Source organism: Branchiostoma floridae, chromosome 4 (assembly GCF_000003815.2).
Source record: "Branchiostoma floridae strain S238N-H82 chromosome 4, Bfl_VNyyK, whole genome shotgun sequence".
NCBI classification, from domain to species: domain Eukaryota; kingdom Metazoa; phylum Chordata; class Leptocardii; order Amphioxiformes; family Branchiostomatidae; genus Branchiostoma; species Branchiostoma floridae.
The window spans coordinates 20,960,179-20,985,946 of NC_049982.1; the positions used below are offsets into that span (position 1 = coordinate 20,960,179).

Here is a 25,768-nt window from a genome sequence, read left to right on the forward strand (position 1 = left end):
ACACAATCAGGTATCCTTGGTTTCTTTTGCAAAATCAGTCATGTGTATCTTTCTTCCATTGTTCACTAACGATGTTTTCTTTGTGGATGCCTTAAGGTGTGACAAGGCGCCTGCAAAGCTGTTGTGTTAAACCGAGGTTATTATTCCCATTATTCCCAAGGAACCCCCTTGTGGGTGGTGCAACCCCTATTTTCACATAATCAAGCCACGTCTATCATCTATCTATTACTTAAAACCGATACCGATACATAGAACTTCTAATATAAACTGGATGAGACCCCTTATTATGTCTCTAGAGAAGCTTTCAAACTACTGTCCAAGCAGAGGTTGGTGGGGAAGATCGTGACCTTTCTACCATATGTCCCGTTTTCTGTCCACACTCCCCGAGTGACTAGCCATCACAAAAAAATTAAACTGCAAAGAAACTTAATGGAATCAATTTCAAAAACAAATGAAGACAAGGTTGACCATTTCTCATTTGAATTATTCTAATTCTGCTTTTCGATCTCCAACTTCTCTTGGGTCGCAGAAGACTAGTATTTCAGCAGCGTCTTCTAGCGACGATCATAAATATTGTAAGGTTTCCGAATGAACTCATGATTACAAGTATACGAGCAAGGAGTCCTTTTATCCGAGTAATGTCATGACAAACTACCATGAGTTTCCTGAAAGAAAACATATCATCACTACAGCAAAATTTACAAGGAAATCACAACGTCCACATTCTGAACTTTTTGTAGTGTTATCACTAGCAGCTGGGATACCCTTTTGCAGCCCACTTGAATATGGGACAGGTATATTGTTAGGTTTAGGGGCGCCTGGCGTGCCAAGAATGTTGGGTGGACGGATGGAGGTTTGAGTGCTACTTTCCACAGTTTATTTCTATCTCCTTTTTATATTCTCTATTCCGTATTCCGGTATAAACCGTACCTTCGTGATCACATTTGGTGGATGTCCGCAGCACGCAGAGATGTAAGAAGACCGTCAGGGCAGACAGGCGCATGGTTCCCTCCCCCGGCAGCCCGGGCCACTGCACCGCTCAAGGCATGGGCCACGGCCACACACTTCACTCCTGAAACGGACCAGTCATTATTACCTCCAGTACGGGAAGAAGATTCCTCTCCAAAGAGGGTATTGTTTTTGGTTGTGTATGTGTCTTTGCGCCTGTAACTCAAGATCCTTTTGATGGATTTGTATGAATTTACCAGAGGATACTGTACGTAGTTGCATGAATAATTGCATTCATCGTGTAAAGGAAATGAAGATCTACTCGCTTACCAAGCTGTCATCCGGACCTATTACCTTTTTTTTTGATAACCCTTGTGAGATAGAACAAAATGCCGCATTGACAAAAGTTAAAGTTGGCGCTCTCCAGGTGCTAATTGCCTTGCTGTTGTTGTCGTTGTTACATACACCAATCGGGTTGTGTTTTCGGTTCCGTAATAATATGTGTGTGGATATATGATTATGAACAGCATGTGGATGGATCGTCGTGATATTTGACATATGTGTTGGCAAAAAGTAGGACACGTTCAATTAAGAGAACTTTCGCGACACTGCACGAATGCCCGACTCCTGTATCCTACAATCTGCATACAGATGATCACAAATGTATAAAGTTTGACTTCCTGTCTTTGTATTCTACGGTAACCAATCATGCTTGGGTCTCCATATCGGAGGATGCGCCCTACATGGGTGAATGTACCGACCAGGAGCATAACAGTACGCAATCGGTGAATGCAGGCCCAAGATATCTGGCAAATTTCCCTGCTCTTTTTTTTTATACGTACAAAGTGAAATTAGCCATGAGTTGCAAATTGTTGACGTGAACAACAGTCATTGTAAAGCACTAAGCTACGTAGGCGGGCACGTGTAGGCACCAGCATGTGCGCCGTACGTGTGTTCTGCGGGGGGATGTACGAGGAAACGCAAACGTAGACGTCACTCCCGGTCACGTCACTACAGTACAGGCCACGTGGATAAGTCCACTCGCGTGGGCTGCATGAAGATTCAAGATTCTTGAAACTCTATATGAAACTCAGGGCTATTGACATGAGATGAGAAAGTTTTTTATTTCATTATTGACAGCTAGGATGCTCCTGTCAATTGACAGGATGCTCCTTGTGAATATTAACTGTAAAGTCTAACCTCAACCCTGGGGATAATCCTGTACGGTGGTGCAGATCTCGAAAAAATACAACTTATTTACATCTCTGAGCAATAGTAATTGACAAGACTAAAAGGATAGATGGGTGTTAAAAAGGACTGCACTGACCGGGGTCGAACCCACGCCCTTTTATCATGAGTGATGACACCGATTCATTGACTGGATGTTTGCCGATTCAAAGGTACATGTATTTCTGTGCTTCCGACTTTGTACTATTGACAGGAACCTCTCGCCATAGCCATGCACCAAAACTGATATGTTGCCATGCAAATGGCGGCCAATGCGAAGCAAACACACGGCCTGAGCTACATGGAACAGATAAATCATGGCATTGCCAAGAAAAATAACCAAAAAATGAATTTACGACGAAGCTGTTGTGCTGTCCTGGCAGAGTTCATACCTAAATCTGAACCACCATCACATAGCCTATCATGAACCGTTACGCGAGTCTGCAGTAGCCGAGTTTGCGGTACAAACTGCGCTATTACGGTACCGGCGGTGCTGTATACTGGCGCTGGCAGGTTAGGTAACAGTCGTATCCATCGGACATACATGTAGTGCTGCATACACCTACTCTTTCCGAGAAGTGTGGCGTTAGTTTTTTCTAATGCAATGAGGGCTTCTAAGAAACGTCATTGACGTCCACTCGCCTTGGCGTACATGATGTCAGGGTACGGACCTCCGATGCCCAGGCCGGGATTCAACCCCGATCCGTCATCCAGAGAGGTGAAACTTGTGATAACCACTTAAAAAGGGAGGAGGCATATCTCTTGCATAATAAACAGTGGTAGTCTTATTAACATTCATCTCTTGCACAATAAACAGCGGTAGTCTTAACATTCAAGAAGTGACCACAACCCAGAAATAAATGAGCAAGAGGCAGAATTCTTCCAACCTATAACCTGACATTTCCATCCTTTACTGTTCGATTTCTTGGCGATCCTACTCTACCCAAGACCCAAACAGCGGATCACGAGGCTGATGTTAGCGACTGTTCTGACATTTGCACTCATTGCGTCTGTACAAAAATGTGGGAAATGTAAAAATAAAAGATACTTGCCGTAAGGCGTGGCTGTTCTATCCTCTGTAGCTTTGCTACGACGTAATAATCAAAAGGTAAACACAGAGTCCTGAAATTTCACGCGAGTAGTAATAAAACAGCATTTCCTTTGAAGTTAGGTCCGGTCAAACTGCGAAATTTCGTCGTAGAAGAGGATGCGATAGAAACTGCTTGGGTCAGACTAATAACGGAAAGGACATCAGCTCCATCTCGCCAGGAGTCTTCGGTAAGGCCCTTGTTGCAGAGGATGTTTGCAGCCGGTGTACTCAGAAAACAAGATCAGTGCGGAATGATGTATGCCAATAGCAGGGCGTCTCCCCGTGATGCAGGGATCGGCATGGTTACCGGAGGATTTGCGTCCAGGCGACGGGTACGCTGACGTCCTCTTCGCGGTGATGTCACGGAGAGAGTTCGCGCGGCATAGCCGAACGGCAGAGAACTCCTCTGACATTTCTACCGCACGAACGCCTGCTACCGAACACCGGCGCCTGGCTGGCCGGGCCACCTGCGTCCCTCTCTCATGTAGCTTGGTCTCTTGGCGACCACAGGGACGGGCTTAACCCGTTAACGTCTGACGCAAGGAACGCCGTCAGTTCTCCCTTCTTCCAGCACCTGAGATTACGTTTGGTTACGTGTGCCTCTATTTCTTGGCTTAGAAGTACAACGGCTGCAAAAATGCATTCGTGATGAGATTTACAGGAAACTAAGATGTTAAGCCGCACAAGACACTTTCGGGTGTACAACTGCTGTTTGTAAGGAAAGTGGACGCTAACAAATCTGGTAGAAAACGGCCAAAGTTGAGCGCCACAGAGAGAAACTCCTTGAGGATTAAGATCACTGCAGACTGTTAGTAAATGACTGCGGCCACGATGCCAGCATGGACGAGTCGACAGCACTGACGGTCGTCTGAAGAATTTAACTGTCCTAAGCAGCTGTCGGACCCTTTTCAAAGATTGAAGCTTCAGGAGCAGTAAGAATGTTTGTGCCGACTGTTCGTAGAAGACTACGGCCGACCGCGTCAGCATGTCGTTCTTCTGTGGACGGCAACATAAATTGGTCTGAAAAACTGTCCTAACCAGCTGTCTGGACCTTTTCATGTCGCCTGAACACACGTCATAGAAGGCAGTATAGCGTTGTGTTGACATCTACGAGCAAAGTGCAGCCTTCAATTTTTCTGGATTATCTCCTTGATTTAACGTTACATGTTATATATATGAGTCTGACTTTGCCAGAGATTCTAAGCTCTCAATGACCATCGTTTGATATCACCGTTTGATATCATGTCGGCAGCTGCTAAAGCTGACCAAATGTGACCAAATGCAATGTATAAGATTCTGTTGGACGGGTAAGAGTCGGAGGGAAAACGCAGCCAGAAATAGAATTCATCCAAATACAAAGCGCCACAGTCAGTCAATATTTACTATGTCATAAATGAATATGCAAACCAATAACTAGGACAACCAGTCTACTATAGTTTACATGTTTACATGTTTAGACTGAAGGGACTACCCTATAAGATCAATCAATCAATGTTACCTGGTTGGTGATGAACTGAGAGATGGCCTCAGTGTCACCTGTCCCGTCCGCTACGGTTCTGAAACAGAGACGGTTGAAACACGACCCTTGACATTCAAATTAGATTTCGTCCACCCCAGCCAGGTCTATAAGACCCTATAATGCAGGATAAGGTTCACTCGGACATACTTCTAGTCTCCCATAGCATTTCCTGATTCACGTGGGAAACCGCAGCACCACAAACCACTGCACCACTTGTGAGTAATCGACAACAACACAGTCATTGAACCCCGACAAGAACAAAAACACAGTGATGTGACAAACAGAATAGCGCATCTAACAACGATGGATAGTTATTTTTTGTTGTGTTATGGTTTTGATTGATCGATTGACCAATATCAGTACCCAGCACTGCTGACTATAGGGACGATGCTTCGTCTATGTATTTATGACTCCTTAATCCCACCATCATATATATATAGTTGAACGGGTTTTGGGTTGCCGACAGATGCACAATGGGTTCTACTTTGTGCATAGAGTCAGGACAAGTCATTTCTGTAAATTCTCCCAGCTATGTAGCACTCTTACGCTATACTATCTGTTTATCTAACTTTCAGCAGAGCAGGTTGACCCGCACACTTCAGGTCGCGTTTTCCCCCTTCTCTCTCAGCTAAATGGGTATCTCACGAAACGGATGCGGTACGTTGGTGGTGTTGGTGCGAAACGAAATTCATTGTAATATAAAGAAGCTTCCTATGTTTTACTGGCTATTTTCGTGCGTTTCTCAAGAAAGTCAACTCAAATAGAACGCAATGACACCGCCAACGTACCACAGTCTAGTGAGATACCACTTAATGCTGCGAGGTGCCACCAGCAAATGATCATAATAAACGGGATTTTGGTACAAAAAGGCCTCCTTATGATTATGCCCGGAATTTGAGTTGTCCACCTTATTTCTTGGTGAGGCCCAGAACTAATAGAAACTAATAATCACCCATCGTACTATTAACTGGTAACAGAAGAAACTGAACGCAAAGAGAAATATCCGAAAGAACTGAAACAAAGTCTTACCTTAGGAAATTGTAGAAAACATGGCCACTACCACTAGAATTTCCACAGCATGCACCTGGATGATTGTTCCTCTGAACATAACAAGACCACTTCTGCGTTACAAAGTACGTTTCTTTTGAACCCTCGTGTTATAAGAGGTCAGTTCTAGTCCCGGGCGGTGTTCTGACGCACACGAGCTTGGGCTGACGTCTGCTGAGACGCGTGTTTGGCCGGAAATGGTATTATCCGCTCCTCCGGTGGGCTGGTATGTGAACGAACCACACGTACAGACGACTACCTTAGTACCTGAGCCACTAAGCCATTATAGCGGGGAGATGTTGAAAACAGATGGGTTATTTACATCATTAGGGACCGGTTATGTGGTAGTTAGGATTTATGTGTGACATAAAGGATGTGTTCAGGATCGAAAAGAGGTTAATGGAGACTATTTGAAGTTGCATCTGTTGGAAAGAAACTTAACAAAACGCACAACAATGTACAACAGTTACTAGTCACCTTGATCCATGGAAACACACTGGAAGTTAGCAGAATGCAAATTGATTTTTTTTCTCTCTAACCGTTTCATTCAATTCAAGTGTAAGCATACATTGCAACACTAAATAATAGCTCTTGAAAAATCTGTATAACAAATACTGCTCTCTGAGTTAAACCCTGACATTTTGTAACCCTTTCCCTTATGTTACCTGTGACTGAAATATGCACTCAGCTAAAGTGACCTTTGGCATTTCATTATTCATAAGGAAACAGAAATTTTAAATCGGGACATCTCAAATTTCATCTCCGAACCCTGATATTTTAAGATGTCACTGGATATTCTGACAAAAGTATGTCACCAAATATTCTGGCTTTCCTCTCCATTATGTCAGAAATAATGCTTAATATTACATGTACATGTATATATATTATTTGAAAGAACAAACTTCCAATGTTCTTTTAAATCCATGGTTTTACTTTCTGCATCAACTCCGTCTGCTAAACACACCTGTTCTTTCCTTTGATAAAATCGACACTGCAGTGAGGCTATCTGCAGTACCCAAACTTGACACACGGAGGCACTATTTAGCCCCTACTACTAGCATATGGTGAATGGGTAAATTCTGTACAATGTACCTACCTTGGTAGGGTAAAAGAGAACAAAGCACACAAGTCAATTAGAAAACAGAACACACTGCTGAGCAAGTTACTGAAGCTGAGAAGACAAACTCACATTGGACACTGACTTGTGCAAAACGTTTATTGGTGAAAACAAGTACAAAGACAGGAAGGTCAACAACAAGTACTTTGGCTACTTCTAACTTGTTACATTCTTTCTACTTCCCTAGTCCTGGTTATTGATCATTCCATCTATATACTATAGTTCAAAATGGCAGTTAGAAAGATTCTCCCTACTAAGCCACTATGATATAAGAGCATATGTTATGATTAGAATGACAGAATAGGGGAGAGAATATTCCTGACTTCTGTACTTTTGTACTATTCAAATGAAAAAATCAAAGCTTATTGAGGAGGAGTAATTCATAACTTTCAATGCCCCAAGGGAAGTTGCTAAATATAAGTGATTAAACAGAACTGAATATCCAACATATCATTGAAAGATACATTGTTCAATTAAGGCAGGACATGTCTTTTTAACATAAAATTCAGTGTCCATAAATTTACCATACTGACTTACATCTTTGATAAGCACTGAGAAATGTTTAGAGAATTGACACTCCCAAGCACTTACAGAAGGAATATATATGTATATATATGGACTGTCCCTCTCATTGCTAACCCTGTTGCAACTTCTCTGAACTGTCCCCACATTTAACTTCTCTTCTATCTGGAGTATTCTATCCCTACTTCATGGAAATCCTAAAAATGGTCACAAATGAATCATTGATATCTAAGCCTAATGGCTCCTCCCATGTCATATATTAACTGTCCCCTTCAAGCAATGGAATCCAGTGGTCGGTTGAAGCCACCCCTGCGGTTCATGTATTGCCTGCAGCATACAAACATAGACACCAGTTATTTCCACATAAATGTCATTCAGTCTTACTTTACACACCTGAACAGTCCAACAAGACCTAATTCAATTGGTCAAGTGTTACCATAGATGTTGAAGTGCTGTTATCTCAACTGCTGAGTTGCTAGTAAGTGTGAGACTGTGCAACTGCAAAATATTTTGGTTTCTGACTGGCTGGCCATAAAGGTGGTGGATTTTTCCATCAGTTGATTATAGGGCTACTATTGTTTTAATAAACATAAAAGAACAGCGAATACTTTATTTTGTTCCAACCACAAAATCAAATTACCGCGAGCTTGAGTTTCATCCCAACTGCAGTTATCAATAGTCAAAACAAAGTATTCTTTTGCGAAAGATACAGTCCACAAGACTTACCGATATCTCCTTTTTTGCAGGATGTTGGCGGCACCAGCTTTGGTTTGCGTGTCCTTCTTTTGCTTTCCCTACAAGGAAAAGTGAAGGAAACTTTCAATGTTACACAATGTCTCTATTGAGGCTGCTGCTAGGAGCGCAATTCTAGTCGGGCTAATGGAAATGTATTACTACAAGTATTAATATTAGGCTAGACATAATCTTGATATCATAGATGTCATCCTAGGTAACATATCATAGCATAGCACATGTATGACTATTATAACACTTGAGTATTTTCTTACTTTTGAGACAGTTCTACAAACTTAAGGGCCCAAAGACATGATAATTTCAATCACTGACCTTTGTGGAGTCAAAGTCACAGAATCCCATCATTTTCATCATCTCAATCTCATCTTCTGTCTTCCCCTCCAGTTTGGAGGCTGAAACAGACAACCAGGTCAAAAATTCTGTACAGTTCAACCAGTCTTCAGATGTTGACATAAACTAACAAATCAGGGCTCAAAATACTGGGCGCACGTAAAAAATTGGAGCTGAGCATTTAAGTCTTGTATGTGGTTGCATCGGTGCACCTTTTTATTTGTGTAGGGTTAGGTATGTATAGATAAGATAAGATAATATTAGTATACAGCATATCCTTCACATAAGTGTACATATTCAAAAAAATATAACCCCTTTCTATCATTTGTTTAAAATTTTGAAGTCAGTTGTTGAATTTCAGATTCAAGCTCTAAAGAGGAGCAGAAAGAATTTTCTGACATTCTTTTTTCTGCCAACCCAAATTTGTTGGTTATTTCCAAAAATGAATTTCAAGCCCCACAAAACAAACTAACAAACCATTACAATCACTGCAAAGTATGGAAGAGAATTGGCTGACTCACGATCAATCTCCTTCCTAACAGGCGGACTGCTCCCGCGCTTGGACCTGCTACGACTGGTACTGGGAGATCTGAGCAGTGACAACAGGAAAGTGATGAAAGAACATGAGCACACATAAACTACTTCACCTGTCATACTCTACAAGTGTTGTATAGTGGTACTACCTTACTAGGTTTTTTTCTACATGCAAAGAGCAAAAGTTTATATGTGTTTACTGCTTGGCTCCTCATTTTTGTGAACACTTCTCATTTTCATTCAACCAACAACTACAATAGGACATTGCCCCTGCCCCCCTTTCCAAGTGAATAACTCACCCTGAACTTCTCCGTCTGTGGGGTGACCCTGACCTTGATCGCCGCCGTGGAGACCGGGACCTACAAGAACAAAAGTTGAAGCTAGTCATGTGGATGTTCCAAAATGATGCAGAAAATTAGCACTGTACCTATCTCTTGGAATGATCAAGACTTCTTTTATCTGAGGTTGAATAGTAGTGATTGCAATAGGGGAAAAATATTGACCTTGTATATGTTAAATATTAACTTCCGAACACATCAGCTGAAGCACAGCATACTTCCTACGCTCACCTTGATCTGCGTCGTCGGACTGGGGATCGTGATCTAGATCTGGTACGTCTGCGCCCCTCTGCACGCCGTCGTCTCTCCCTCTCCCTGGACGCTGATCTCGACCTCCGGCGATCCCTCTCCCGGGAGCCAGAGCGCCGCCTGTCTGTTTGAGAGATGTAACATTATTGAAATGATTAACATTGAAAGAACCAAAGGTAAGGAATGAACAAAATATGTAAAAAAACTGACACCACTGAAAACATCACTGTATGCACATCAGAGATAACCACTTAATTTTCCTCATCCTATCCACTTGAAACGTTATATGTCAACCTATAGCCCTGCACCGTATCGACCTGCAATCGTTGCACAATAGCTAGCCATGTACACCTGCCAATCATGTTGCTGCCTATGGTCAAAAGGGTAACAAGACTGGCTGGTAATTTTCCCTCAAACAAGTCAAGGGGAGTACTGTAAATGCAGAAATGTTCGCGGTGGATTAATGTTCGCGGGGGTTTTCGTGGTGACCACTTCACTGCGAACTTAAAACCCCCGTGAACATTTTTCTATTATTGTATTTGACTGCAGTCTATGGTACATGGTGTTACCGCGAACTTAAATGCATTTACAGTATCTGATTGGCTGACAGTTAACCAAGACGGATGCCAGGGCCGTTTCTTGACAAATATGATTAAAAAAGCAACTGAAGGCACCTCATTAGAAAACACGTTCATTACTAGATTTCAGTTCAGCACCAGATTTCATTGCTGGTAGTTGATACCAGTGATATCCTGGTATCAACCCCTGTACAGCTTTGGTCCACAAAACAATAACAAGTTTGTATGGGGAGGGGGGTACCAGGAGACTACAGTGCAGTACACTATAACTTAGTATAAGTCTAGCCCCATTTTAAATTTTCCACTTTCCAACTTATGAACACACTTACAAATGACTAAGAAATCCGGGGTTCGTTCATAACTTAGTTACTAGTATGTGTAACGTTATATTTTCTCTCCTGGTGTGAAAAAAAAATGTTCTTCTCTCTCTTTTATCAGAAAAATACTTGCAGAAATCAAGGACCAGTCTAATGACTTTTGTGTCGTTCGTTTTTGATATTCATCGTGCAAAAAAATCACAGCGGCCGAAAATATTTTTGTAAAACTTGGTGCACCAAAAACATTTAATATAAACACGAAAAAGCCATATTTTACCTCTTCTGGGTGACCTGCTTCGGCTTCTCACCATCTTCTCTTCAATCAGCCTCGTTCTGGAGAATTCCCTGGATTACCCAATTTAAATAATTTATGTACATGTCACAGGCAACGCAGACAAACTGCGTCCCAAAATAAATCACTATATGTATAAGATAACAAGGATGAAAGTCTAAAGCTCACAATAGACAGTCTTTTATTTATTTTGATATCTTATAGCTAAACTTTAGACAACCATATCGGGTCTAAACTTCATATTTGGGTATGTAGTTTTACACTTTTTGTTGTGACCATGATGTCACCAGTTATTGTTTGGGCAGATCAGGCTACAGCTGCAGGCCGTATGTCTGATCTACAGCGGGTTTTACACTTGTACCGTCCAGCTAGTTTTGTAGAGTTTGACTGTTTTATAAGTTACTATCCGCGGAACATTTAAGTACACAATCACCAAGAAACAATTAAAATATCCAATCACTGGTCAAAAAAGCTGCCAGTGTTCTCTTTGATTGATTCATAGAGTTTAAATTTCGCCTGCACAGCATGTCCGCCCCAGTGGCCTAATGGATAAGGCGTCAGCCTCCTAAGTTGAAGATTGCGGGTTCGAGTCCCGTCTGGGGTAAAATATTTTTGTCCATTTTCTTCGTCATTTGTCACTGCCAGCCATTTTTTACCTTTTACAAGTCACCCTCCATCCCTAACACACCTGCGTCATTGCTGACCCAAGTCACGTCTGCTGTGACGTTGATGTGTGGCCCGTCTGGACGAACAAATGCCCAGAGCCAATCAGGGATAAAACCTAACTACCTGTCGGCCTTCCCATCATCACACAGCCACCTGTCTGGTGCCGCCCACCTCCTGCAGTACCAATTTCTGGAATAAGCCAAATCAGAAACCCCAAAATGCATAGAAAATTTATGCATCTGATTGCAAAAAATAGCGTGAACATTAAAGTGTTAACGTTACCCTACGTTGGGCCTCTGCAAGATTTAACTAAGCTATCATCTCCATTTGATGAAGGCAGACACCTTGCCATCCTGTGTTTACAATCTACTGACATATCAGACAGAAGTGTCTTTCTCCTCCATTGAGCTCTTATCTACAACACACTGTCTACATCTTTTCACAACCGCCTCTGTCAATGGTCCAGAGAAGACCTACCTTATTCAGCCGCTCTTCCTCCACCCGTTTCGCCCAGCCTCCTTCAAACCTTGATGCTCCACACCAGACGTCTTGCTCATTAGCATACAAGCTAGACGCACGCATCCTGATTCCACTGGTTGACGTATCCCTAAAAGGGACCGTTATTTTGTAGCATTTCGTACCAGTGTGTTGAGTAGAAGCTTCCAGCCCGCCCACTGTCGGTAGCGGTAACGTTACAGTGGGCGGCAACAGCGTCATTAGCTATGCACAATAAATGTCCCCGCTAGTTTACCTACATCAAAAATTGATGACGAGCAGTGATAAGGGAGCACCCAAAGAGGCAGTGTGTTGCAGTTTCACTCATTCGTCTGGCAAGAGTTTGATGCGCAAACGTGGCCTCTGCGTGGCACCTAAGATGGTTTTTCCTTTTTGTGGAATGAAAAGACCTCAAATCATGATAAATACCACAAATGAACCCTGAGCGCCACAAACCATGGTAAATCAAACCGGCACCAGGCCCTAAAATATATGCATAGATATGATAGTGCGCATCAAATGTAACGAAAACAGCCAGCCATGAATTGTATGAATGTGAATGACAACATGGATGTAACGTTACAGAATTTGATCAAGATGTAGAAGAATTTCTAAAAACTTAGATCTGTTTTATGAATATGATACGTAAGATTTGTACATGTTCTACATCGTAAGCCATCCAAAGGGTTGTGGTAGGGGCTAGTCATGAACCAGAGTGATAGTAGTTAGGCAGACTTTCCTTCTTCAGTTTTTCTACCCAGGTGCTGGTCCCTTGCTCCTCTTTTTACAGCTTGCCATGCAGTAGCTAGGGTAACGATCGGAGGAGGAAAATCGTCATTTATAGTAATTATTAACGCAAATAATCAATGACGTTTTTCCTCCTCCGATTGTTGCCCCAGCTAGTCATGCAGTAATCCTTTACTGTTTGTGACTTCTAGCACTAGCCAATTTCTGTAATTTTATTTACAGATAATAATAAGAAAGAGCAAAGAAGAGGTTGTGGAAATAAGTGATTCCATTGTAACCTACTAGTATTCCATATCACTTCTCATTGCGTTGAAGAGGTTCATCAGTCACGTATGTTTACAGTTACTATCAATTTTCTTCGAACACAGTGACTATTTATTAAAGGTACAGAACGTACCTCCAAATTTTCGATGTCTGTCAGTACATCTTGGACGCGGAGAATGGTCTAGTCTCGATCTCGTGAGAATAGGTTTTTCATATCCTATGATCTTCTTGTCAAGAGACGGTAATTATTAGTCAAGAAAACAAGCTAGCTACCAAATGATAATAAGGTACATTGTATAACGTTAACATATGTACCACAAAGCATTCGAAATTAGAACAAGACACACACTTGTGAATAAAGCATGTATTTTTTTCCTGGGGTACCAAGTCTTTGTAACAAACCACACTCTGCCTGGCAATGCTCCACACAAAATTTAATTACCTACTTTTCACACATTGATTCAGTCTTGAGTAGTTATCCATATCTAGGGTAAACAAGGATGAACAACTTCAAAGGCAATGATTTTCCCTGTAGTCATCTTACAGACATCTAAGGATCTGTCTAAAAATGTGAGGTTTATTCTCCACACAGTTGTTGTTTTGCTGGAAGAAAATATGAAAACCTATTAAATATACAAAGACTACTTTTAGTACAAAAGGCACAAAAACGTAGCCTGAGTACCATCCTCCGTAGTGACCGCTGGCTCACTACTTTCGCTTGCTAACCACGGAAGATCATGATGAGACTTTCCCTGTAAGTGTTGTAAATAATGCATTTAAAAAAAAATGTTACCTACATAGTCAGATGTACATTTATTTTACAAGGGATAGAGGCAAAGTCCAAGTTTACCAAAATACGGTATACAGTTAGCATAGTCATTGACATGGCAGTCCATCCTATACCCATTGATGAACCCTGAAGATATCCTGCTGAAGGTGAGATGTGTCATGTAATAATCTTTGTTTTACTGACACTGAAATACAGATGATTGTGTAAAATATGAGATGCCCCAGTAGAAAAATATATGACAGAGTAGTAAGCACCTTGTCATGCTTAGGTTGATATAAATAAATAATAAAGAAAATGCGTATAACCATATCACATTGTTACATCTTGCATTTCTGGACTTGTAGAAAAAAATTGATACGTATGTACTTGTCAATTTAAAGATTCTATTTTCTTGCTCTACTTCCAGTTACATCTACTTAGTTCTTTTTCCGGTTGTTTGAATTTTCAAAAAATCTCAAAGGTAACATTTCTTGACTGCATACCAAAAATATGTGTATTTTCTTCACAAATGTAGGACCTATTTCCCTCTCATTCTCCTAACATCTACTACAATTGTAAGACTGTTCTGATGTTTGCTATTTTTCGCTCTCGTCACATTCAGGTGTTCCGTTTCTGGAAAGTTTTTCCCTAAAGGTGACGCTGCCATCCGGCATGCCGAAGTACGCCCGCTGTGCCATGTCGATAAACAAACCGGTCTCCACCACACCTACAGGGGATATAACCACAACACAAAATAAGTAACCTGGAGATAACATTCAAATATCACAAAAGTCTCATATAGGTAAGATACAACACAATGTACTGTTCCCTCTGAGCTCTAAACTTATATTAAGATATCATATACAAATTATTAGCATTTGCTTGTTTCCCTTGTACTTAGGTGTAGTCACCTTAAGCGCTTATAAAGGGAATTAAAGTTGTTTAATCTACATGTGTACTGTATTTTGTGTATTCTGTAAGTTATTTTGGTAGACAGAGCCCCCTGCCCACTTATTCCTGTGGGAAAACATCCCATATCAACATGAGTTACAAACTCAGAAATGGTGGTAAAACAAAACTTAATCAGTAGAGTTATTGAAAAGAAATCAACCCTGAGTCTCCAACAAGTTCCCTACCAGGGATCATGCTGATTTCCATGTTCACTTTCTTCCAGTCTTTTGTCTCGTCAAACTTCCAGTCCAGGATGAAGTTGCCATTGTCAGTAACAACAGGACCCTAGGTAAACAAAACCAAGGCCATCATTATCAGCTTTCGACCCAGGCATGGAATTGAACAGAAATCAAGCTTTTTAAAAGCATAAAAAGATTAAGCAGCAACAGAGATATGACTGACTAAGCCCAGGTTTGACAGGACAGTTCCCTGTACTCACAGCCTTGTTTGCTCCCATCCTGAGTTCAGCCTTCCCTCCCAGTTTCTTCTCGATGGCCCTGATGACAGGAACATAACCCATGGGGATAACCTCAATGGGAACTCCCTTCTTCCACTGCTCACCAAGTAACTTGGAGTCTTTCCTGGAACATTTCAACTTCTGATCAAATTTCTGCTGAAGAGTTTGGAGCATTGTATCAAGTGTTTTATGATTTTCAATTTGTGCTGTTGCATTATTGCTGTAGAGCTTCTAGTTCTACATTAGTGAATACATCTGTAATTGTAGATAAACCATGGTTTCAAGTTAACCGACCCATATTATTAAAACTGCCTTTTTCTACTGAGTAAAATATTATGGCTATGTATTTCTTTCGCAAATTTGGAAAATACATACACATGTATATCTGTACATGCTTGTTCCTTTCAATTATCAGTATTCAATTATTCTATGTCAAATTTGATGAAGCCTAGACATCATTGAATGCTTTTCCTTAGAAAGAAGACGACCTGTACCTGTGATCTGCAATCACCACAAAGTACTTGGCACAGGAAGCAACAATCTTCTCCTGTGTACAGGCAGCACTGTGTGAGTAGAAAGAGGAAAGTTAAACTGGGGACTGGTTAATATAACTGACCATTCCTTTAATTCATGATGGCTCCTTTATACACTATTGTCTAAACTTTATGTGACATGCCGGCACTTATCCTATAGCTTAGGGTCTAGAAACAATGATACATATGTTCCCAAATTGTCTCATTCAGGTTTTGAACAATAACTTATTGATACTTCTTTAATACATTAATTGTAATCTGAAGTTTGCATGGTAATATTTGAATGGCAGCTGCAGTTTGATACAAGGATGCTAGGTTGGGTAAAATTGAAGTGTTTGTTCATCTCTACCAAGGGACTTCTTACAAAAAAATGCCATCTCTACATATCTTTTTGAGAAGAAATATCATGTTCACAAATCACACTGTCAGATGGTGTTGTTTACCTTAACATATTTTACGTACAGGTACCGGTTTTAGGTACTCAGCCGTTTTGTCAGCAGGGGTAAATGTCACTAAATTAAAATCAGACAAGAGCCTATTTGAATAATAAAACAGAATAAAAAAAATTGTTCCTCCTCACCCTCCCCCCTTGATGAGGTTGAGATCTTTGTCTACTTCATCAGCTCCATCTATGGCCACATCAAGCTGTGAAGAACACAGGAAATATCAGGGATTGTGCTATATATGATATTTAGACACAATCTATCACATTAAGGTAGTCGACAGCATTTGACCAAAATGTTTTTGGTACATTTTCTATGAATGGTAAACCAAAACTGTTAACAACATCAAAAAACTAGGGACACAGGGCATAACTTTGAACAAAGCTTGACATACATAGCGTGGTAGAAAATTAAAATCATAGAAACAGTTTGGCCGTACTTACCGATGGTGTGCGCTCCAGGTCAGACACTGCCAGGCCTTTCTCTGTCAGCAGCTGCTTGGACTGATAATGAGACGAGCAAACATCATTAAATAGCATATAGTGGTATACATGTAGTAGCATCAAAAACTGATCACACTAAATTTGACAATGGTGTTTCAAACATCCTTTGTAATGTGGGGATAGAAACAAGATGTTGACCTTTGGAAAATGACTCAGAATCAAATAGCTCAGTAAGTGCCAGGGTTCTCACAAGCACAGTTGAGAACAGGGGGACCCTATGCTTTGATTTGTATTGATGTTGTGATTTGGGCCTCTATGTTGTGTTTCAACCAGCATATAGGCTTTTCTATTGTTTTAAAACAATGGTCAAAAGTTTTGGCTTCATGATTCTGAGAGTTACATATTTTACCTGGGGAGGATTCCCCCAAACCTCTACAAGACTCCTGCCTGTGCCAGTTCCCACTTGACTTAGCCTGGATACCAGTCCCCAGCCCGATCTAAAAAATATTAATCGATAGATATTTTTGAGAACGGGCTGGGGTCTGGTATCCAGGCTACACCGGGCTTTACTGATAAATTTTCCTCCTATGCTGTACAAAAATCCTGGTAAGAACCAAGTGGACAGAGATTGGAGATATATCAATAAACATTATATCATCATGCTGTCCCCTGACCTTCCATCTTGATACATTGATTCAAAGTTATCGAGACTAAATAAAGTCTTGAATGATTGTCTGATCATTGTCATGTTTCATGTTCCTGTTAGAACTCCCTTATCAACTGTCATTCTGTGAGACTATTCCAGTCTGTTGCATACATCAAAAGCTTGTGTGTTACCTGGAATGATGTTGGCACACAGACAACATTCAGGTTTTCCTCTTGTACCCTTTCCGCTGAGAAATAAAAACAAATAAATAAAGATATGGTTTCCTTACATTCTAGTTGTATGCAGTAACCTCCTGGTTTTGGTAAGTCTATCATCTGTGAGCCTGGCTACTTTGTACTATGTTCCTGTTGATGTTACCAAAAAAATCTTATTGACAGGAAGCACAGGAATTGCTTTGAATCAGTGAACAACCATGCAAAGAATTTATGCAATGGCTCAGTCAATAGTGTGATTGCCTGGCATGCAACAGGTCAGACCGTCTGGGTTCAATACAGGCATGCTAGGCAACGTCCTTCATTTTTTTTTCTTATAATTTATATCATATTTCACCAATAAACAGGACAATCATCTGGGTTTAGATTGATAGGTCTTATACGCAACATTAACATTCTGTCAATGGTGCTAAAAATCTTTGCAAATTATGGAACCTGTCAATAGCGCAAATTATATATAAGAAATTATCGTGACAATAATCCTGACTCTACTCTAAATTTTTTATAGTAGTATTATACTGCCGGTATAATTTCGTCTTTCAACTAAAAATCTCCAGTATCATGTCAAAGTACGTGTACAACATTTTCAATGAGTCTGTTCATAGGTTAATAAAAATCGATTCATGGTGTGGATCGTTAATGTCAGATCAGTAACAAAGTTATTATTTACATGTGACATCTATGACGCACCAGGGCCACCAATCTAGCCCTGGCGGGTTTGTGATGACCTCAGTATGACTGATATAGAACCAGTTACAACTGGTTGCGGAAAAAAACATGTTATTCTTGTCAATGCCACGGACAGTGGAAAGACTGGAGAATGACAGAAAGGTACCTACCTAGTCTGTTGATAGCAAACACGATTGTAGAACCCGACCCTATCCCCAAAGCTTGGCCGTTCTGCAAAACATGAGGGAAAACGTGAGAAAAACAAAGCGAGCTTCAAATTCCGAAAAATGGCGCCAAAATCGAGCATGGCATGCCATATTTTGAAAAGTCGATATCAAAGGTCGTTTCCTACCTTTACGTGGTTGTCTATGGCCTGGTACGCCGCCGACTGTTTAGCCTGTGTTATCAAATCCATCTCTGAAGAACAGTACCTCCTGGAGACGCAGAAAAGGCTCGGTTTGTAGCTGTTCTCCTTGAGAACGCACGAGGAAATGCGTGCAAGTCTGGTGAACCCGCGCAACTTCATTCAGCTGGAGGGTCGTTAGCATGCTGGGAAAGTTGGAACAGTCCACACAAGGAAAGGTAGGAATGATCATTAATTAAAATTATGAAAATATCTTATGACAAACATAAAGAATATAATGTTGAAAATTGATACAGTAACTGTATCTATAATCAATAACACATGTCTTTTATATCTTTATATTCATTTTTATTTGCAAAATTAATATAATATTTTGTGACCAAATAATTACCACTCCCCATAAATGGTATCTCTCAGTTATCTTGATCAACTCGTAAACACCAGGTTGTTTTTGGATGTCCACTATGCATAAGTCACACTTTACATCACATGAGAATCACATTGACATTTCTTTGTCCCCGTTACAACTAATTTAAAAGGAGAAAGTCGTGGCTGAAGCCACGTAAACGTCGTGTGCAACGCTTGGAAGGCTGAGTCATCACAAAGGACCAATCACGACTTGGCGGAAACCAGGGGTCAACATTCGGTCATGTTTATGGACGATTCCAAATTGCAGGGAATTATTCTACCAAAAAGAAGATAGAAATATATTCTATAACATTTTAGAACTATCAAATCAAATGAAGTCATCGCATTACTATACTATTATGTTAGATTTGTTTAGAGCTTGTTAGGTCTTAAAGAGTAGAAAGATTTAGTTGGCTACTGGTTGCGATTTTCCTGTTACTAATGGAATAGCTCGCAATATTTCCGGTACTGTGGCAAAGTCAAAACTTGTGCAGAGTTTTATTGATTGCCTCCGTGTTTGTGTGTATGTGGCCGCTGGAGTAAAATTTTCCACTCATGTAGCTCGCTACCCTTACTGTGCGTGCGTCCGTGATGGGGCCCAGCCTCGTGCGTCTGTCTTTACTCGCCGCTTCAGCATGTTTAGCTCTACTCTGCGCCAGAAGTTTTGCTGAGGTCCCAGATGGCCCAGACGCCAAGACGTCCCTCCCACCTCATGAAGACGAGCTTTTTGTTGATGACGTTACAGATGAGGCGGGAGACGACCTGGTGCGCGAGACACCTGCGTGTGGCTCCAGCCACCACCGTTCTCATACTCCGTACGTCTGTCATACCTTTTATCTCTCCACGTAACGTTAGTTCGTTTTTCATAAGATGAGTAAGGTGCCTTAGAATAGAAAGTTCGGGAAGTTTTGAAGTCTTTGAGTTTGAGTGGGGAGTTCCCGATGACGTGATGTAAACAAACATGACTTACAGCAACAATGAAGCAAACCCCAGGCTCCAGAGATGAAATAAATTGTGTGTACTGTATGCAGTGCTGGTAAACAATTTTGAATTGAGGACGATTGAATTTAATAGAAAAATGAGGATCCTAATCTCCTGTATATAATCAGTACCTGTACTATAACTCAGAATGACTTGTAGAGTAGAGTAGAGTAGAAGACAGCTAAGTTTGTTTTCATCCACAGTAATGAACCGAAATTGGCATGTGGATGAAACATAGATTTGTTTGTTTGAATCTTTATTTATTCACGAGAAGTTAAAATCGGCCTGCAGGCAACTTTTCATTTAGGTCATGAGGGAAGAGGTAAGAGTCAGATGAAATCAAGGAGCTTTTATCAGGTATGATAGATAAAAGCTCCTTGATGAAATATAACAGAGATACAGATTTTGTTATTTAGGTTCTAATCAATTCATCAACATATATCATTACATATAACATCCATTATCATTATACCGCCACTAATCATAACACCGCCAAATAAATTGGGAATGAATGTAAGGAGATCTACTTGTGCAGCAACAGTAATTTTCGAGGTATGCACACTTCAGACATCCACGTGCTCAACACATTTAAAAAAAAAGCTTTGATAACGGTGCTTTCGAAGACAACAAGGCCAAAAGTTTTCAGTTCCTTTTCGGGGCAGACGAAAATGTCATGGGATGAACACACTGTCACGTTCATCGCCAGATTTATAGATAAAAATCACACGTGCTCACGGTACAAGACGATTATGATTCAACAGCAATCTTGAATTTTTGTTGGTGACCTGCAACTTGTGTAAAAGTGTGCAGAACTGTTGCATTATCGCCCGGATCTACGGCTGAATTGGTCAAATTGAACGTACGCCACCATTGTGCTTAGTTTGGTTGTCCGTGTGCTTTAGTCCCTGCAGTACACAAAAATCTTATGCATAGATTTGTGTAGATTAATTGTATTTACTTGTGTGTATCTGTGATATAATAGTTGCAGAAGGCCTTACAGAATTGCCCATACATTTTTGTGTCAAAAAAATTTACATGCAAGATGTCTTTTACCCAGCGTTGGAAGACTAATGTTCTGTGATTGACATATGTCATTTCCATCCAGACCCCTCGTGTTGGTGAGCACCCTGGATGGAAAGATTTCGGCCCTGGACATGTACAATGGTGGTCAGCTGAAGTGGACACTGGATACAGAGGGTACAGAGCCACTCCTGTCAGCCAGCATCAGCAGACTGGAGGTAAGGGCTTGGACATTGACAGGGTAAATCACAAGATCAGTGTGTGGAAATTGTTATGTAACTTGATACATACATGTACATGTTATGTAATCTGCTTAAATAGTTGCGTTCTCTGGTACTTTTTCTAGCCAACATTCTTATTTGTGGTGTTTGCATTGTTTTGTGTCATTGACCATCTGCAGAAGGCACTACATTTACGTCTTCTTTCCTTCTTGAAAAAACAGTCTTAAAAATCAATACACAGGCTGCTGTATTCTCATGTATGAATAGGGTGGGTTGACTAACCTTGGCAGTGTTTATCATAGGAGGACTGTCACAAGACTGGCAGCCTGAGGCAATGCACAACACAGAAGAGTAACAAAGTTATGTAAGAATCTCCACTGTACTGGAATGATGTTTGATTTCTGGTTTTGATGGATTTGTACTTTTCCCTCAGTTGATGAGAAATGGCCGCCCCATGCAACTGATTCCCTCCCTTGATGGAGGACTGTTCCAGTGGGATGGGGAGAGCCTGGAGGCTGTTCCGTTTACTGCTGATACCCTTGTCAGCTCCACGTACAAGATGAACGATGACACAATGTTGGTGGGAGGGAAGGAGACCAAGATGTTTGGAGTCCATGCCAAAACTGGCAAGGTTGGTAGTCTGTCTTTAAATATTCAAACAGCAACATTACCATATCCTTCTTAATGGAACATTTAGATATAGGGTTAGGCCATACCAATTTAATTTGTTGGTTCTCGGATTTTTTCCTAAAAAAATTGAAGCGACAGGGCGGAAAAAAAAAAAAAAAAAAAAAAACTTTCAACAAGTCTGGGTTCAGGTCCAGGCTGGTTAGTCCAGACCTGAACTCATGGTATACGTGTGATAGAAATAGTTAATCAGTTAAAATTACATGCAAAATTGCATGTTGGCATAAATTTGTACAATATACATTAAATTATGTACAGTTGCTACAGTAAACAGAAATGTTCACAAAACATCTCAAATAGACCAATATAACGTTAATAGTATTTTTACAGAGATGCAACGACAACAACAATCATTATTTAAGTTTGCCTCTAGAAATAAAATACCATCGCTGGAAGACTTATTTGCTCTCTGAGTTGATAAGAATCTGTCTATCCAAGGCTCTAATTACATTTCATGGTCAACTGGTGCAAATTGGAAAAAAAATTACAAATACTTCCACTCCCCCCAAAATACATGAACAAGCCAAAGTACTGAACTACATGTTGCATAAAACCATAGGTTTATTCTCTCTTTTTGTTACATGTACAATTATTTGTTGACAAAAAATTAAGATGCAGTTTGATTAAACTTCCTTAGAAAAACCTAATGTTACATGCAAATCACTGAAATCAGCACTGAAATGGTACACCATGTACTATCTAGCCAAATCTGCAGTTCCATTAGAAACAGCGTGGGGGCGCTTTTTTGACTTACAGAAGAAGAAAGATGGCCGCCCGAGATTTTCCGACTTCATTTTCATCTCCAAATGGAAGACTTTGAGCATTTCAGGCATATCAAAACATGTTGGCTATGGAGGTACAAGAGTGAAAAAGTATTGGTGATTTATTGAGTTGTTTGTTTGGGTGCCGATTTCTGTGTTTCAATTGAAAATTTGCATGTGAAAGTGTGTGTGAGAGAGAGCACATGCTCAGCCGAACTTCTGGTTCTGCTACGTTATGTTATGCCCATGTGTATCTCATTTACGATGATTTATTTGTTCCTAAATATACTTTGCAACAAAAAAGATATGAATCAATTGGTAGCAAAGGACTTGGGGGTGAGAAAAAGTAAATGCACTGGTACTTTCCAGACGTTCTGTTTCTCTAACGGAACCAAAGTTTTGCAGCACGATTACTGAATGGAATTTTTTTTTTTTTTGAAATTGGGAAAATTAGAAGCGGCGATTCCGAGAACCAACGAATTAAATTGGTGTGGCCTTAGTAACCTTTCCTGAGGTGTGTGCAGTGTCGCATGGTTTAACATTGTTTCCTGTAACCATGGAATAAACCACCGAGTGAGTGAAGTGACCATACCTATTGACATTGTAAACAATGAAGGAAAGCTGTGTCTTATTACATTATTATTATATAGCCTTTACCATATTTCACACTGACAAATGGGTGAGACAAGTCATATATAACATATAGATCCTATACATCTTGAAGTATTTGTCAAGTACATTTATAGTAGGTAAAGTTAAATGTAACAGACCCACATCCACATGTAAAACAATTGATCAACATGTTCAATTTTGTGGAAAGCTAACAAGAGTGTTAATGACAGTAGTTATGGTAAATTTGAGCCTTCTCTGTTCTCATAATGTGTTTAAAATGATCAGACTAAGAAACCAAAGCAATATTTTACTGAAAACCGTATATCCAATAATGTACCTCTATGTGCAGATGCAATATATCTGCACGTCCGACGGCTGCACGAACTTTGGAAATAATGAAACAGAGGCTGCACATGGTGACTCACTGAGTGAGGATGATGTCATCGTGGTAAAGCGCCTGCAGCAGACAGTTCGGTCTGTGGAACACAGGAAGGGGATGGAACAGTGGGTTCATCTTATGTCTTATTATACTCTAAATGCATTTAGGTTCGCGGGGATTTACTCTTCACCCCCGTTAAACTCCAGCTCCGGCCCGCACGGTCCAGCTCTTGCCCGCACGGTCCAGCTCCTGCCCGCACTGATTCCAGCTCTGGCCCGCACGTTCCAGCTCCGGCCCACACGTCCCAGCTCCGGCCCGCACGGTCCAGCTCCGGCCCGCACAGTCCCTTTTTCAGTAAAGAATTGGCCAAAAAAGTTTAAAAGTTGCCCATTTTAAGAAAATTCCGGGACGACATGCAAAACTTTTTAGGGCATTCGTTGATTAACATGTTCGCCCATCCTCTGACCGAATATGACGGCCCAAGACCCGTTGGTTTTTGAGATTACCCCATACCTCCCATCGCGCTACCATAAGTCAGGCGCACCTAGGCGTAGAACGCCATGGCCAAGGAAAGTTTCCGCTTTACGCACAGAAGGAACGCACGATCTTTCATAAATACAGATAAGATGGATAACGTAACCGTCCATTTTCACAACTTCGATCGGTGGTCCATGACCCGGTTCATGTCCGCACATTCGACTGTGTCATGTGGAATGTGGGTGGAATACACAGACCAATACCGGTACAGAAAACATTTGAAACCCAGACATTGATTACCTCATTTCCTTTTCAATGCATTCTGAGTAATATTCGTCACCCTCTTTCTTCTGTAAAATTACATGCTGTTTTCCTGTAATTTTCTATTTGAACCATTGCAACACATCATGTTCTGATTCAAAATGTCCAAACGTTAATGATTTTGTTTACAACTGCAGTAGCAATGTGCATCGAAAATACATGTACATCATTTTGTCCCTGCTAACACTTTGCTGTATATACATGATAAGCTTGATTACATGATAAGCATTTATCTAGTCCCATATTATTTCAATATGTTTAACAGCAATCTGTTGAACAGCAATTAGCATAACCAAAACTAAAAACCTTCTGTTACACAGCTTTCTTCAGGATACTCAAACTTTTGGGCATGGCCAATACATCTCATTTGTTGCTCATGTGCTCACCATAAAAGTATAACAACTGTTTCCATTGTATACATGTATATCAGACATGTTAATTTGTAAGCATCTATAGATATGAGGTGATATGCATCATCCTGATAGTTATGTATTGTTGTTAGCATGGGCATTTTGTTAACTACATACAAGTAAAAAGTCTTTATCATGGGCAATTTGTTAACCATGTATAAGTAAGTAGTCTCTATCATAGGCATTTTTGTTAGCCATATAGAAGTCAGTCAGGGGCATGATGGGTGTCGCAAAAGGAACCGGGTCATGGACCATCTTATCTGTATTCATGAAAGATCGTGCGTTCCTTCTGTGCGTAAAGCGGAAACTTTCCTTGACCATGGCGTTCTACGCCTAGGTGCGCCTGACTTATGGTAGCGCGATGGGAGGTATGGGGTAATCTCAAAAACCAGCGGGTCTTGGGCCGTCATATTCGGTCAGAGGATGGGCGAACATGTTAACCAACGAATGCGCTAAAAAGTTTTGCATGTCGTCCCGGAATTTTCTTAAAATGGGCAACTTTTGAACTTTTTTGGCCAATTCTTTAGTGAAAAAGGGACTGTGCGGGCTGGAGCTGGACCGTGCGGGCCGGAGCTGGGACGTGTGGGCCGGAGCTGGGACGTGCGGGCCGGAGCTGGAATCAGTGCGGGCCGGAGCTGGACCGTGCGGGCAAGAGCTGGACCGTGCGGGCCGGAGCTGGAGTTTAACGGGGGTGCTCTTGTGGTAGCAGGAAATGGACTTTTCGCGGTGGTTTTAAGTTGATGGTAGCCCCATAGACTGCAGTCTCATACTTTAATAGAAAAATGTTCACTGTGGTTTTAATTTCGTGGTGAAGTGGTCACAGGAAGGGCATGAAACAGTGGGTCCTTCTTATGACTTATAACTTTCATTTGTACTGATTATTTTATCAGAGGTATTGATATTTGCAAGTGCAAGCAAATATGAAATGTGAGATTATTTCCTCTTAGGTG

The 25,768-nt window shown here is 40.9% G+C and overlaps 3 protein-coding genes, 1 long non-coding RNA gene and 1 other non-coding gene across 5 annotated transcripts in view; 2 read left to right on the forward strand and 3 right to left on the reverse strand.

Annotated features, from left to right (window-relative positions):
* Positions 1 to 845: 845 nt before the first annotated feature.
* LOC118413187 lies at positions 846 to 6,697 on the reverse strand. Its single transcript, XR_004830850.1, has 3 exons — positions 5,814 to 6,697; positions 4,764 to 4,821; positions 846 to 1,072 (listed from the first exon to the last, which is right to left on the reverse strand). It is a non-coding gene; the product is annotated as an uncharacterized LOC118413187 (long non-coding RNA).
* A 329-nt stretch (positions 6,698 to 7,026) lies between these two features.
* Positions 7,027 to 12,156, reverse strand: LOC118413186 (U4/U6.U5 small nuclear ribonucleoprotein 27 kDa protein-like). The gene is made up of 8 exons (XM_035816397.1): positions 12,005 to 12,156; positions 10,847 to 10,923; positions 9,657 to 9,798; positions 9,387 to 9,446; positions 9,075 to 9,142; positions 8,536 to 8,615; positions 8,197 to 8,264; positions 7,027 to 7,797 (listed from the first exon to the last, which is right to left on the reverse strand). The coding sequence occupies exons 2-8, from the start codon at positions 10,878 to 10,880 to the stop codon at positions 7,743 to 7,745; spliced, it is 507 nt and encodes a 168-aa protein (XP_035672290.1). The 5' UTR covers positions 10,881 to 10,923; positions 12,005 to 12,156; the 3' UTR covers positions 7,027 to 7,742.
* Positions 11,393 to 11,465, forward strand: Trnar-ccu. The gene has a single exon. It is a non-coding gene; the product is annotated as a tRNA-Arg (tRNA).
* A 1,226-nt stretch (positions 12,157 to 13,382) lies between the features above and the next one.
* LOC118413185 (ribose-5-phosphate isomerase-like) lies at positions 13,383 to 18,726 on the reverse strand. Its single transcript, XM_035816396.1, has 9 exons — positions 18,530 to 18,726; positions 18,348 to 18,408; positions 17,467 to 17,522; positions 16,630 to 16,689; positions 16,324 to 16,388; positions 15,705 to 15,773; positions 15,193 to 15,334; positions 14,939 to 15,038; positions 13,383 to 14,529 (listed from the first exon to the last, which is right to left on the reverse strand). Exons 1-9 carry the CDS (start codon positions 18,701 to 18,703, stop codon positions 14,399 to 14,401), a joined length of 858 nt encoding a protein of 285 aa, XP_035672289.1. The 5' UTR covers positions 18,704 to 18,726; the 3' UTR covers positions 13,383 to 14,398.
* A 624-nt stretch (positions 18,727 to 19,350) lies between these two features.
* Positions 19,351 to 25,768, forward strand: part of LOC118413624 (eukaryotic translation initiation factor 2-alpha kinase 3-like) — a 7,118-nt gene continuing 700 nt past the window's right edge. The window contains exons 1-4 of the mRNA XM_035817150.1: positions 19,351 to 19,764; positions 21,036 to 21,168; positions 21,605 to 21,802; positions 23,581 to 23,790. Of these exons, the coding sequence (XP_035673043.1) occupies positions 19,541 to 19,764; positions 21,036 to 21,168; positions 21,605 to 21,802; positions 23,581 to 23,790 (765 nt within the window). The 5' untranslated portion in view covers positions 19,351 to 19,540. The remainder of the gene's footprint in view (positions 19,765 to 21,035; positions 21,169 to 21,604; positions 21,803 to 23,580; positions 23,791 to 25,768) is intronic.

What these genes read in the sequence shown, in the direction of transcription:
- LOC118413186 (XM_035816397.1), bottom strand. Translation starts at nt 10,880, where the DNA reads ATGGTGAGAAGCCGAAGCAGGTCACCCAGAAGAG. An exon ending in AAGCAGGTCACCCAGAAGAG is followed by an intron (nt 9,799 to 10,846) that starts GTAAAATATGGC and finishes TCTCTCAAACAG; the next exon opens with ACAGGCGGCGCTCTGGCTCC. An exon ending in TGTTAGGAAGGAGATTGATC is followed by an intron (nt 8,616 to 9,074) that starts GTGAGTCAGCCA and finishes TGTCTGTTTCAG; the next exon opens with CCTCCAAACTGGAGGGGAAG.
- LOC118413185 (XM_035816396.1), bottom strand. Translation starts at nt 18,703, where the DNA reads ATGAAGTTGCGCGGGTTCACCAGACTTGCACGCATTTCCTCGTGCGTT. An exon ending in GTTTGCTATCAACAGACTAG is followed by an intron (nt 17,523 to 18,347) that starts GTAGGTACCTTT and finishes TTTATTTCTCAG; the next exon opens with CGGAAAGGGTACAAGAGGAA. An exon ending in GGAAATCAGCATGATCCCTG is followed by an intron (nt 14,530 to 14,938) that starts GTAGGGAACTTG and finishes TATCCCCTGTAG; the next exon opens with GTGTGGTGGAGACCGGTTTG.